At 41.4% G+C, this 12,525-nt stretch overlaps 1 protein-coding gene and 1 long non-coding RNA gene across 5 annotated transcripts in view; one reads left to right on the top strand and one right to left on the bottom strand.

Annotated features, from left to right (window-relative positions):
- The window catches only part of LOC311262557 (nck-associated protein 5-like), a 58,005-nt gene that overhangs the window by 28,907 nt on the left and 16,573 nt on the right, over positions 1 to 12,525 (bottom strand). For all 3 annotated transcript variants that reach the window (XM_084362046.1, XM_084362047.1, XM_084362048.1), the window contains exons 5-6: positions 10,323 to 10,361; positions 7,802 to 7,921 (exon numbers count right to left, since the gene is read on the bottom strand). In XM_084362046.1, the coding sequence (XP_084218172.1) occupies positions 7,802 to 7,921; positions 10,323 to 10,361 (159 nt within the window). The remainder of the gene's footprint in view (positions 1 to 7,801; positions 7,922 to 10,322; positions 10,362 to 12,525) is intronic.
- The window catches only part of LOC311262563, a 71,049-nt gene that overhangs the window by 49,906 nt on the left and 8,618 nt on the right, over positions 1 to 12,525 (top strand). The window lies entirely within an intron of this gene.

Below are 12,525 nucleotides of genomic sequence, written 5' to 3'. Positions count from 1 at the left end.
CATGTGGAGAACTCTTCAGCCTGCGAGCCGGCTGTAGCAAAACGTTGATTAGTTTTGGAACCAGAGGTTTTCGGATTTGATAACCAACAGACTTTTCTTCGCAGGTGACTTTGTGCACATTTCCTCTGTAAAATACAGACTGAAAACAACTAGGACAGAGAGTTGTTTCCACTCTCCCTCTCTGTCTTTTTTTTTTTTTTTTATCTTTTGTGTGTTGTTAATGCGATGCACGACACCTCGGTGTAACCTCACGCAGAGTCAGTCAACGTGACTGGGAACAGGTGTGCTGTCACAGTGATTAAGGAGCCTAACAAGCATAACTCGCACTGAAAAACAAATTTTCCATTTCAATAATTTGTACATAATCACCTCTGTGTTATCTGGCAAATTGATACACAAGCAGAGTGTTGTGTCTCCAATTCTCAAAGCCCTCCATCGATGATCACTGACGGGGACACTGAAATGACCTGTGTTTCACTGCAGCTGTAACACGAGTGTAGACTCTAATGGATTTTGGCCTCTTTGCTCCCACTTCATGAAAGTACAGAGGCTGTGATCTGTCGCTGTGGTAATCACGCTGCTCATCTGATCTCAGACCGGGCTCATCATCATACCATGTCTGGCTCACTGATATTTGAGGGTAAGACACCGTTAATATGTTTTAAAGCGAGTACAAATAATTTCATTATGCTGACATAAACAAGTTTTATATACACAATACAGTAAATAGGAATGTGTTGGGTATACTGTAGCTGCTAAAGAGCCAGATGGCCTCCCTGAGGAGCTGGTGGAGACCAAAACTGAGCGTAAAACAACAAGAATATTGGACAGGTAGACAAACACACAAGTCCAACTGAGAGCTAACGTCTGCTGGATACTGGCATCGGTTTGCTGACATATTCACTGTCAAAGAAATCAATGAATACTGCTTTAATTGAAACTTTTTGTGTACCATATTTTGAATAAATCATCCTACCTACAAATCCCCGAACATCTCTAAAAACTCCCTGACTTCAATGAATCCATAACTACAAACATAACGCTGTTTAGCTGCACAGCAGGCGGCCACAGCAGGAAATCACGTCTCAAACTTTTCTCTGGCAGACAGCGATAAAAAATAAATAAAACACAGACTTTGAAATCGGTGATTTAAATGCAAGGCCCGTTCTCAAAACTTTTGTTTGCGACTTTACTGGAGCCAAAATATAACAACCGTATTTAATATTCAAGCTCTAGGCGTGAGATAATTATCTTACACGACTAATGTAGCCTCCTGGATAACTGGGAACGCTGCATTAGTGAATCAAAGACAGCATTTGGCACATAAAAGATTTTCTTTTTTCTTCTCTCATGCTGCCAGCGATTCTCTGTTATTGACATTTTTCTTCTGCTCCATCATGCCTGGTGAAACAGTGAAATAAGAAACTCCACATTAGCAAACAGATGACAATAAAGCCTGAGAACGATCTAATAAGTATTATACTGAGAGTTTAATCAGAGGAAACTCAGATGAAAAGCAGGAGAGAATCTGACTGCAGATAAAACATCTAAAGCTACATGTGAAATAAGATGTATATAAATTAGTTAATGCTCCATGGAGCAGTATTTTGCATATCAGAATTGACTCGAATGAAAATCGCCAGTGGCAGAAACACCTGCGGCTCGAGCAATAAAAAAAACACGAAACATAACCCAACACATAAAAAAAGTTTAATTATTCTGCTTAGTTTTGTCTCAAACTTGAGAAACATTTCACTCAAGAATGAAAAATCTGTGGAGTTTAACAGCAAAATCTGCATTGCAGCATTCTCCGAAACAACTGAAGTGACTGTGGACGAAATCTTCACTCTAGCTTCGTCTCTAGGCCTCCGCAGACGTGGATTTAGGGTTGAGCAGATTTAAACATTTTCAAACTGGCTTGATATGAGGCCTGAAACTGGACCGGACGGGTAATACCGAATATCACATCTAGATGTCGCACAAGAGTCAGCCGAGAGGAACACAATGAGAGTTCAGCAGCGCTACAGTCCATCAGGACAACTGCAACACGGCACGTTTTCATAACGTCTAATTTTAAAGTTTAACATCATAGAAATAAATAAAGTTAGCTGAGTGAAACTGGAGAAAAGATGGCAGCAGCGACATTTTAAGTATTCACGTAAAGAACGTGATTAGAAGTTTTCCACAATACGTTCCTGATGTTTCACAATAAAAGCCTTGTTACACCTGAAACACTAAAAGTCTTTTAATTTGAAGCAATGCAGAAAGTGTTGAGTTTGTAGAGTGGTGTAGGGATGGAGTATTTCTGTAGGCTGACCCTGAAGATTTTGAATTAGATTTTTGAATATCGCTGAACATGGTGGTTAAGGAGAACGCTGCAACGCTGTTTCACTGTGAATCTCCAGGAATGTTTGTTGACTACAAAATTTGACCTGACTTCAGTCGATTTTGTTGTGAATTTATCTTCTAAGTCAACAGTAAATTAACAATGACACCTTGCTTAATAAGGCTCTATTAAAATGTCAGCGAGTAGCACACTGCAGCTCTGCAGTGATACGACCAGCTCTCCTACACAGACAGACTCTCTCTTCTATCCGAGTCTGCAAGTTTGACCTTTTTGCAGAAAAGGTTAAAGATGAAGGACAGCGTTTCCTGCTCTGCTGGGCTCGCAGCATACTTAATGACCTGGTGTGGGAATTCCTCGACTTTCCATGACAATTTCCATGAAGTTGGAGAAAGAAATGTCTCCAGTGTTTCACACAGTTTATTAAATATTTTTGTTAATTGCCAATTCTGTCTGCATTATCATGCTGGTCCCTTGAATACAGATGGCTTGAGTTTGTCAGAGGAGAGGAATCACGCTGAGAAGCCCGACAACCCAAAGAGACCTTTAGAAACAAAGCAACTTCTCTTCTCGCCTGCCTTCTGCATAACGATTGAGACTCTGCCAGAGCGAGAAGGATCGTTTCATTGCAGTTTAAGTAGCTCGGAAAAGTTTTGGCTGAAATTTCACCAGCACTCTCGTCAAGACCAATTATGGATCAAGTTGTAGCCAAGACGAAGAAAGCGAGTCAATACAAATCTAAATTTAATGCGTGAAAATCAATGTGTTCACTACCAGATACGCTACATTTTGCATTCAGGTTATTATTTAGGTACATGTCTCAGCTGTCAATCTTACAGTACTTCACAACGAATTGTAAAACGTGCCTGTGGAGAAAGTTTTCTGCTATTCATTTTAAAGTTACTTCACGGACTCCATGAAGTTTCATCAGTCCACCAAAGTCTCTGAAAAAGTTCCTCCAGCACCAGAATCATATCTGGGAACATGTGAGTGACATTAATCTGTCAATTATAGATTAAATCTTCTTCAAGAGGCAAAACTCAACATACATGAAGGTGTTTGGGATTGTTGGAGAAACAACTAACACCAAATGAAACCTGTTTTTTCAAAAATCGATTTTGACGGAACAAAAAAGGCGAAACTAATCTGCAAGAGAAGTGCAGCATCCAATTTACAGTGTGCGCACGCTAGAGTTATCTTGAAGCTCATCTTCAAACAAGACAGCCGTTACAAGTGTTTGTTTTATCGCAAACACACTGAAAACTTTTTATACTGAGGTGTTTGTTTTTCGCAAAAAGCCTGTTTGGTTCAGCAAAAGTCAGTAGAGTTAGTATTCAAGAAAGGCTAACAAGGCCACTGCTGGAGGCGGCGTTTCAACATTTGTAAGAGTGGCACAACTTGCATATTTTTAACAAGAGACCACTGTTGGAGACTGTTTTAACTTTTGGAAACGTGAAATCACTGTAAATGTTCTCTAGGGCCTGGAGGGTTGGAGAAGGCATTTTAACATTTGTAAGCATGAAACCACTTGATAGTTTTAAAGTGAGACCACTTTTGGAGACAGCGTTTTGACATTTGTAAGCATGAAACCACTGTTTTTCTGTGAAAACCTAAGCACAGTGTGAAATTTAACATAAAGAAACATAAAGTTTCAACATATCCGTGGTTGCGAGACATGTCACCACGTCAAGACATCACAGACTGACTGAGGGTTTTCTGTTGAGCACAGCCAAAGTCAGTACAGTCAGTATTCAAGGAAGTTATAACACTAAATAATGTTTTTCTCTATTTGTCGAATGTCAGACAAAGTGTTTTGTTTACCGTCTCACTGATGTTCATGTATCTGTTAAAATGTTCATGTTCCATCTTTCAGGGCAACATGGTGGACGATGTGTTCGTACCCTCCCTCTTCTCTCCTGTGCAGCAGTGATATTCAGTTTGACAGCACCTTGTAAAGATTAATTTTCTTTTAACCTTTTCCTCCAGCGATCCTTTGAAGCGTAGATTTGTTTACGTAACCTTGCTGACGGCCACGTTTGAGCTGCTTTGATCAGCGTCGAACAATAATGAGGCAGCGCTGCTCTCATGCTGCACAGGCGGATGGACACATTTTAAACTGATCAAGTCCAGTTAGCTCTGATGGACGTTCAAAGTGTGAATGGTGAGCTTGGTCATTCATAATACAGTAGTAGTAGATGTGAAGTTAGTCTCCAGAATTGATGCTCTGTCAGGGGTGTAACAGTGCACAGATTTTAAGGCTTTGGAGTCACAGTTTGGTGCAAGTTCAGTAAATCTGAAACAGAATTGTCTTTTAGCGATGAATGCCGTCCTGCACGACAACACATCGTCCTTGTCTTATCCACAACTCTTTATGTTGCAGTTGTAGCCGACCTGGAACCCAAACTGTTCCCAAACAGCTGATTATAAGCGCACAGGCAGGTCTTGCGAATGTATTTTCACCTTAGTTTCTTGTGGATTTCACGATCATTTTTGTTTATTCACGTTACTCGCACAAATATTTAATCGCCCCAAACAGCCAAAATACGTTACCGTACATTAGCTGTAAACTAGAGAGCAACTGCACGCAAAAAGCATTTTCCCCACAGACCACAATTATGAAAGAGACGTCTGTAAAATACAACAAAGACCCGCAAACAAGGTTGATTATGACTTTCTATTATGAATCTTTGATCCATGGAGGTTTTATATTTGTAAAACCTTCAATATGCTGAGAAAAATTTGCTGAGAAACTCTACTGTGCATATTCAATAAGCTACATAAAACGCTGAAGCCAGTTTATTGGTTTGAATGGGCGCCACCATTCATCTATGGTGTCTGTGTTTGAATTCAGTTGAGCCTCTGACTAAACTCAGCACTCACCACACACTCTGGTTCCCTCTCTTCTTCTTCCCCTCTCCTCTCTTCAACGTTAAGTTCACGTAGTGAAGCACATTTCCCTTCCAGCTCCAGTCAGCAGTCAACATTACAGAACATAAACACCCGATGACGACGGTCACCTCCGCGGATCACTGCTGCAGTCAGGTCGATAAACAGGAGTGAAGATAACTTTGTATCCCAAAAGTTAAATCTCTGAGCTCTCCTCCTGCTGGTAAAATAACAATACACCTTTTCTGCAGATGTCTACGACAGAGAACAAGTCTCCTGAGGTGAAACTTGCTGATGAATCTAAACTGTCCAGCTCTGCCATGACTAATTGATGATGGGTGACACTTTTGATGGACAGATGATCCTTGTTGCTTGTCTGAGTTGAACATTTTTGAAGAAAAGCCCTGAAATGGATGATCGAGCTCAGCTTGTTAGCCTTTAATTTTAAAGAGCGTCAGCTGTAATTGACAGGCACTTGAGCTGCATTGAGGATGTTTCACTGTCGTTGCACCAGCAGGGACACACATGCTTATCGAAGCCAATTACAAAGACATGACACTTAAACTGTGAGCTGTTGAGTAGGAACGCTGCAAACACCGGCTCAGTGTGCTGCTTGTCCACAAGCTTTCATTATGTGTGGACGGGTGCAGGGATGAAGTCGTGGGTCTTCACTCCTCTTAGCTTTGGTGATTTTATTAGATAGAAACAAACAAACGAGGAGCAGCGATGACAGGAAAGTTATCTCAGGCAGCAGCGTTCTCGTACATTCGTCTTCAGTTTGGCCACAAAAAAACCTGTTTTGAACGTGTGTCATGTTTGGCAATTAAATTTTCTCACCAGTATACCTGAGCTGAAGACATTTATGCCGGATGAGTGAGATAAATATTGTCAGATATCATGTTAGGTTCACAACTAATTTTGTTTTGGACTGGATATTTTTGCTGTTTGAGACAAATTTACAACGATTGTAATTGTGACACCACCGAATATTTTTAGTGAGAGAACAGTCGGTGACGGCATTTCAGCATTTGAAAGCAATAAAACCACTAACTATTTTACCAAGAGACCACTGTTGGGGACGAAATTTCAGCATTTGTAGGAGTGAAACCACTGGATATTTTTTTAACAAGACACCAGAACATTTTCTAGCTGTTAGTGGCTTTATAACTCGAGACCACTATTTGAGAGGTTATTTCAATGTGTTAGTGTGAAACTGAAGACTGAATTTCAGCATTTGTAAGACTGACACCACTGGATATTTGTAGCGAGAGACCATTGTTTGTGCTGGCTTTTCAACATCAGTAAGCATGAAACCACTTTATAGTTTTAACAAGACGACTTTTCAAGATGGCATTTCGATATTTGTGAGCGTGAAACCACTACATAGTTTTAACGAGACACCAGAACATTTTCTAGCTGTTAGTGGCTTCAAAACCGGATATTTATAACTCGAGACCACTATTTAAGAGGTTATTTCAATGTCTTGTGAAACTGAAGACTGTAGATTTGTAAGACTGAAACCACTGGATATTTGTAGCTAGAGACCATTGTTTGTGCTGGCTTTTCAACATCAGTAAGCATGAAACCGCTGGATAGCTTTAACAAGACCACTTTTCAAGATGGCATTTCTATATTTGTGAGCGTGAAACCACTACATAGTTTTAACGAGACACCAGAACATTTTCTAGATGTTAGTGGCTTGAAACACGGATATGTGTAACACTGTTGGCGATGGCTTTTCACCATTTTTAAGCATGAAACCACTGTTTTTGTGCGTAAACCTAAGCAGACCATAAGCACAGCGTTACGACAACATGACATTGACAATGTAACATAAAGGTAAAGTTTCAACATATCTGTGTTTTGTACAAACACAGCACACTGCCAGCATTTATTTAGGCGACTGGGTTGAAAACGATGATCTTGAAGATGCTGAGAGGAACTTCATGTGATAACTCTGTTGGTTTATCACTACCAGCAATTTAATCTCCATTTTGTGTGGAGCTCTGCAGTGCAGCAAGTGGTGCAGCTCAACAACTGAACAATCAATTGTCATGATGGCTAACAAAGCTACAAGAGAGTCCAGGTTTTAACCAATTATCCCTAACGCTCTACGCCTGAGAGCCTTCCAATTAGAGAAACATATTCAGCTCCGTCTCCAATTTCTGCACTGTCACTTCCCGGCTACAGCTGGATTAGAGGCCTGGCTCGCTATTAGCCCAAATTCTGACATGATTAGCATAAAAGAGGAGGCCGGTAAGGGCCGGTAATGCTTGTTTGATGACCTACAGCCACTCGAGCGTGCCGCCGTGACTACTACGCTAGTTAGAAGTGGAAGAATAAAAGGCCCAAATTAATCCGTTTTCCAATTCCTAAATCCGACACTTAAACTGCACGTCTTTACAATTTAAATTAAATTGCATCCGGGGTAGATTTCTCTGTCTTTGTGGTCCTTTTTAAAGTGGGTAACCTTTAGAAGTGGAGCTCCTGCTCATGTAAAATTCAAACAGCCTTGAAGCAGTGTGGGTCTGTCAGTGTCGGTTTGTATCTTCGGCGCCGTGTGCTTCTTACCTGGGAGACAGGAATCGTGGACATTTTGACACGTTGTTGAAACAGCACGCTCAGGATGCGGTTCTGCTGCTCCAAGTCAAACACCCGGGTCCGCAGCTTCACACACTCCTCCTTCAAGTCCTGGAAACAACCCCGAAGAGGAGACAGATGGACAGTTAACAGTGGCTGACGGGGATGTTTCACAGCACTACACGTGTTTCAGATGCTAATTTAACAGGAACACGACACAATGCTGCATTCAGGTGAGATGAACATGACAGTGAAACCTGGTCAGCCATGTTAGAAACAAAACAAAGGCAGGTGAGTCATCATATTACAGAAGTGCTTTCTCTTTAGAAGTATTCAGCATGAGGTGCATAAAATATCAATACGTTGTCCGGCACATTAATTTTACTTTAGTACAGTTTCCATAAACAGATGTGAATGAATAAATAAATACTGTATACGTCACGCCTGGCAGGGGACGGAGTTCAAGTTTAGATGTGTTAAAACATTTTTTATCCACTTTGTTCATTAGCTTTACAACTGAAACGAGAAACACATTTACAAAAGTATGTGGAAAAAGTAGTAAGTTAGTTTGATTATCCTAAATAAAAGGTTTTAATGAAATAAAAGTATTTTAATGTTACGCAGCAGACAGAACTATTGAATGTGCTGATTATTCTCCCGACAAAAGGATCAAACGGCCGCAACTATGTCGCTAAAGGTCGACCGATTATTTACATTCAGTGAGATTTCACTACATTCAGCAGTTTTGTAGTGTGAATGCTCACAACCAACTTTTTTTTAAAGAGTTAATGTGCTTTATCTAGACAGAAACACTTTTTCTGGATAAAGTTCTGCTGTAGCGAACACTTAACTCTCATGACTGATGAGCTGTTTCTGCTCTGAGAGAAGAAGAAGAAGAAAACTGTGTTTGTGTTGTTGGCGTCTTCTCAGTTATTCTTATAAAATCATCCCCAAATTAATTCCCACATTGTGTAACAGATGGACGAGGCAACTGTTTTTGTTTCTCTTTCTTTGAGGCTTATTGACAGTTGGAAAACAACCGCTCTTTGTTTTTTGTTTTTCCTGGATGAATCCACTTCTTCATTGGGCCTGCTGCTGCAGCAGTGTGAAAACTAACGCTAACTTCGGACAAAACTCTGCTTCATGAGCCTGTTGAGTTGATTTGCGCTGGTTGAATTACAACATGCCTAATTCACATTTACACAGAGACGTGACAGTTGGTCCCTGACGTATGTCGTGACCTCCATGACGTCATGAAGGAGGCGCTAAGCTTCCCAGAAAAGAGGATGTAAACAGACAAAGGCGGTGTGTTCGATCCTGTCTGTGAACCGTTCTTCTGTTTCAAACTTCGACCGCTCAGCGTCACCGTTCCTCTTTTGCTTCGTCGTGTTGTCATGCAGCCGGACACGATGTGTGTCTGCATGTGTGTTCCCTTAAATTCAAAGGTGGTGAAACTTCCTTTTAAAAGAGGAGGTGACAAAGACGGATGTTTATTACAGAGGGAGTCGCAATAAAAGGGTCAATTGTTTATTATCTATTGGGATCATCATCTTTCTGTTATGTTGAATACATTCGTTCTTTATAACTACACTTGAGTTTCCATGTTTTTCCTATTTTTCTACATTGTTCTCTGCTATAATATTTATCTCTTCTGTTTCCTGACTGAACAGTTTTTATCACAGATGTTTTAGAGGAAAGAAAGACGTATCATTTGTTAATCTGTGGATTAGTTTGGTGACAGTTGTTCTCCTGTCTTACTTATTATCTGATAGTTCGTCTTTGTATTGTGGCTTCACCGTCAACACCGAGAGTCGGTCTTTGTTTGTTGCTCTCGCTCTGTATGATCACGCTGATGAAGGCTCAGCGCTGAAACACATTCGTCTAAATTTTGTCTAATAAAACTCTCTGAGAGTGGCGGAGTTCAGCTCTTTGTTCATCTCACCCGACGACCATTTTTGTTCATGATGCCCTCGTCTGCCTGTCGGGTTATCATCAGGCTGATATCATGTAGTCTGAACCCGACATTACACAGTTATGATGCTATTCTGTGTTAGCACGCTGTTTTGGATGCTGCCGCCTGTTTCTTTATAAAACCACAGCAGAGATCTTCTGTCTGCTGCTGCTCTGCACCCACAACATACTCAGTGTGGCTGACAACTGTCGGACTGATTCAAAGTTTATCTGTTAAAATGGAAACAAACAGTTGAGTAAGATGCATTTTAATATTGAGACGTGGGGAGAGATCAAGTCAGTTTTATTTTGTTTCTGCAAGTTTTTCATTGTATTTTGTCAGGTCTGACCTCGTCTCTGACTCGAGTCCACGTCTGGTGAACGTAAAGAGCAGGAAGTGATGTGATGATGATGTATAGATGATAACACGCAGCACGTGAAATACTGTGTGTTTTCCATATAAACAAAACTGATTTGATTCGAGTCTTGGTTAGTGACGGTCATCATTTCAATCAGCTGACTTGATTAATGAAGCTTCAGTGCTGCAGAGACAAAGACGAACCTTCTGTGTGAGGAGGGCCTGGACCACCTGGTTCGCCACCTGAACACACAAGAAACACAGAAGAAGGAAACAAGTTACAGATGTTTATTGCGAGTGGACTTGAGGACTTTCTGTGGAGCTCAGAGACAGACGGACAGACAGTAAATGAAAGTGGCCACGCAGTACAAAACACCATCAGAGAGAATCTAAAGGCGTGTACGATGCGCTGTGAGGACAAATTGACAGCGTGTTGCATCACAGACTCAGATTTGGTGAAATCACACAGCAGCAGCCTGCAGTCAGTGTATCTCACTTTATTCTCTGCACATAAATAAACCAGAATATAGTCCATCTATTATCTATACACGCTTACCAAAATACAGCTGCTCTTTTTAAGAGAACGTTTCTTCTTGAGTTTAGCCGTTGACCTCAGAGCATCTTTTTTTATTTTTTACAGAAAGTTGAGAAAATCAAGAGGAACCAGAAGACGAGCTCACAAACTTTACACCCCTGAACTCTTTTAATTCACCGATCACAGAAACATTTGCGTGACTGCAACCTTTACTGTTCATTTACGCTTCAAATCTGTTTGTTTCTTTCAATCCAGTGAAGAAGTTCGGCCTTGTGCGTCTTGTTTATGAGGTCATCTGTTCGCCTTTTCACTTGTAATTGATAGTAATTGTTCTTTTCGTGCTCACAGACTCTCTCCACCTATCTACACTCGTATATTTGAAGGTAATTCAAGAGAAAACACACAGTGAACAGCTTCAAAGATAGATTTGATGGTAGATATATTGAATATAGATAATCAGGGGTAGACAGATTATCGACCCTGGCAGCATCAGGGCCGATATTCAGCACTTCCTGATTATCAGTATCAGTGATTTTTCTGTCAGATGCAGTAGTTTTGTTTTATTTTGAAGTTCTGGCCTCGTGTCATGTTTTGCGTTTCATTTCCTCCCTCTGTGTGATTTCCCGCCATTTTTCTGTGTTTCTGTGTCTGTTGCTGTCATTGGCCGCGTTTCCCAGATTCGATCGTTCTTAAGGACTTAAGAAGGCTCTTAAGAAGGGTTCGGCTAAGAAGGAGCGCTAAGATGCGGGTGTTTCCCAGATGCGTTCTTAACTGCCTTCTTAGGAGAACCTTAAGATCCAGCCAAAGAAGCTTCTGAAGAAGCTCTTAGTGGGAGCTGTCCACCGCGGTGCTGCTGTGCTGAATCAATCGATGCCAGGCAAATCGATCACCCACCTCTTTATCAGCGCATAAGTGCGTGTGTGTGTGCGCGCGCTGTCAGACCGGGCTGTCCAGGCAAAGAGATCCAACGGCCGTTGGATCTCCGCACGGGGCAGCCGGTACTTTGCCTGGACAGCCCGGTCTGACAGCACGTCCAGAGGGGAGAAGTGCTGACGCACGTATGCATTTATGTAAACCGTCTGGCTTCGCGCACGGCGACGCTGTTGGTTCGCAGGGAGAATGTGCTGTATTGCAGCCGTGGTTTATCACACGCACGGACTTTGGCAACGCAGAGTAGCAGGTGAAGCCTCTCTGGATGAGGTTCAGCTGAGTTTAATACACCCGTTCCCTTGATATCTGTGAAATGCCACAGGGTTGTTGTTTTTTTTATGTGTAGTACTATAAACTCATATATGCAGATGTTGCGGAAAAGTTAAACGTGTAATTCAATAAAAAGGTTTTTTTTCATCTACCATTTTCTTATTTTTTTTTTCTTGCGCCAGTGGTCCGCAGCTATGAGCGCATTTCAACACTGAGCATTGTTTTATTATTTCGCAAAGTGGAGGATATAAATTTCCCTGACGCGCTTGATCACTGAGCATTCGGTCACTAAGAAGGCTGTTAAGAGTGGGTCAGCTCGATCTTACATTTCCTTCTTAGTGAAAGATCTTCTTAAGCTAAGAGCGACTCTGGGAAACGCATCCTTCTTTCACAGCGTTCTTAAGAGCGCTCCTAAGAAGATCTTAGCACTTAAGAGCTTCTTAACGAATCTGGGAAACGCGGCCTTTGTCAGTTCGTCTGTTCGAGTCCCGCGTCCACGTGTCCCGTCTCCCCGTGATGTTTCCCTGGTTTCTACTTTGTTCTGCTTTTGTCTCTTGGATTTCCCGCCTTGTGTCGTTTCCCTTTCTTTGGATTTTTTTTTGTTTTTTTTTTCAGCTTTATCTAATAAAGCTCGTGTTTGGTTCCTCACCTGCCCGTTTGTGCGTCTCGTGT

This window comes from Pagrus pagrus (genome assembly GCF_965226575.1).
Source record: "Pagrus pagrus genome assembly, chromosome: 9".
In the NCBI taxonomy this organism is placed as follows: domain Eukaryota; kingdom Metazoa; phylum Chordata; class Actinopteri; order Spariformes; family Sparidae; genus Pagrus; species Pagrus pagrus.
The sequence above is the reverse complement of the archived record's forward strand: the minus strand, read 5'-3'. Positions and strand labels throughout refer to the sequence as shown.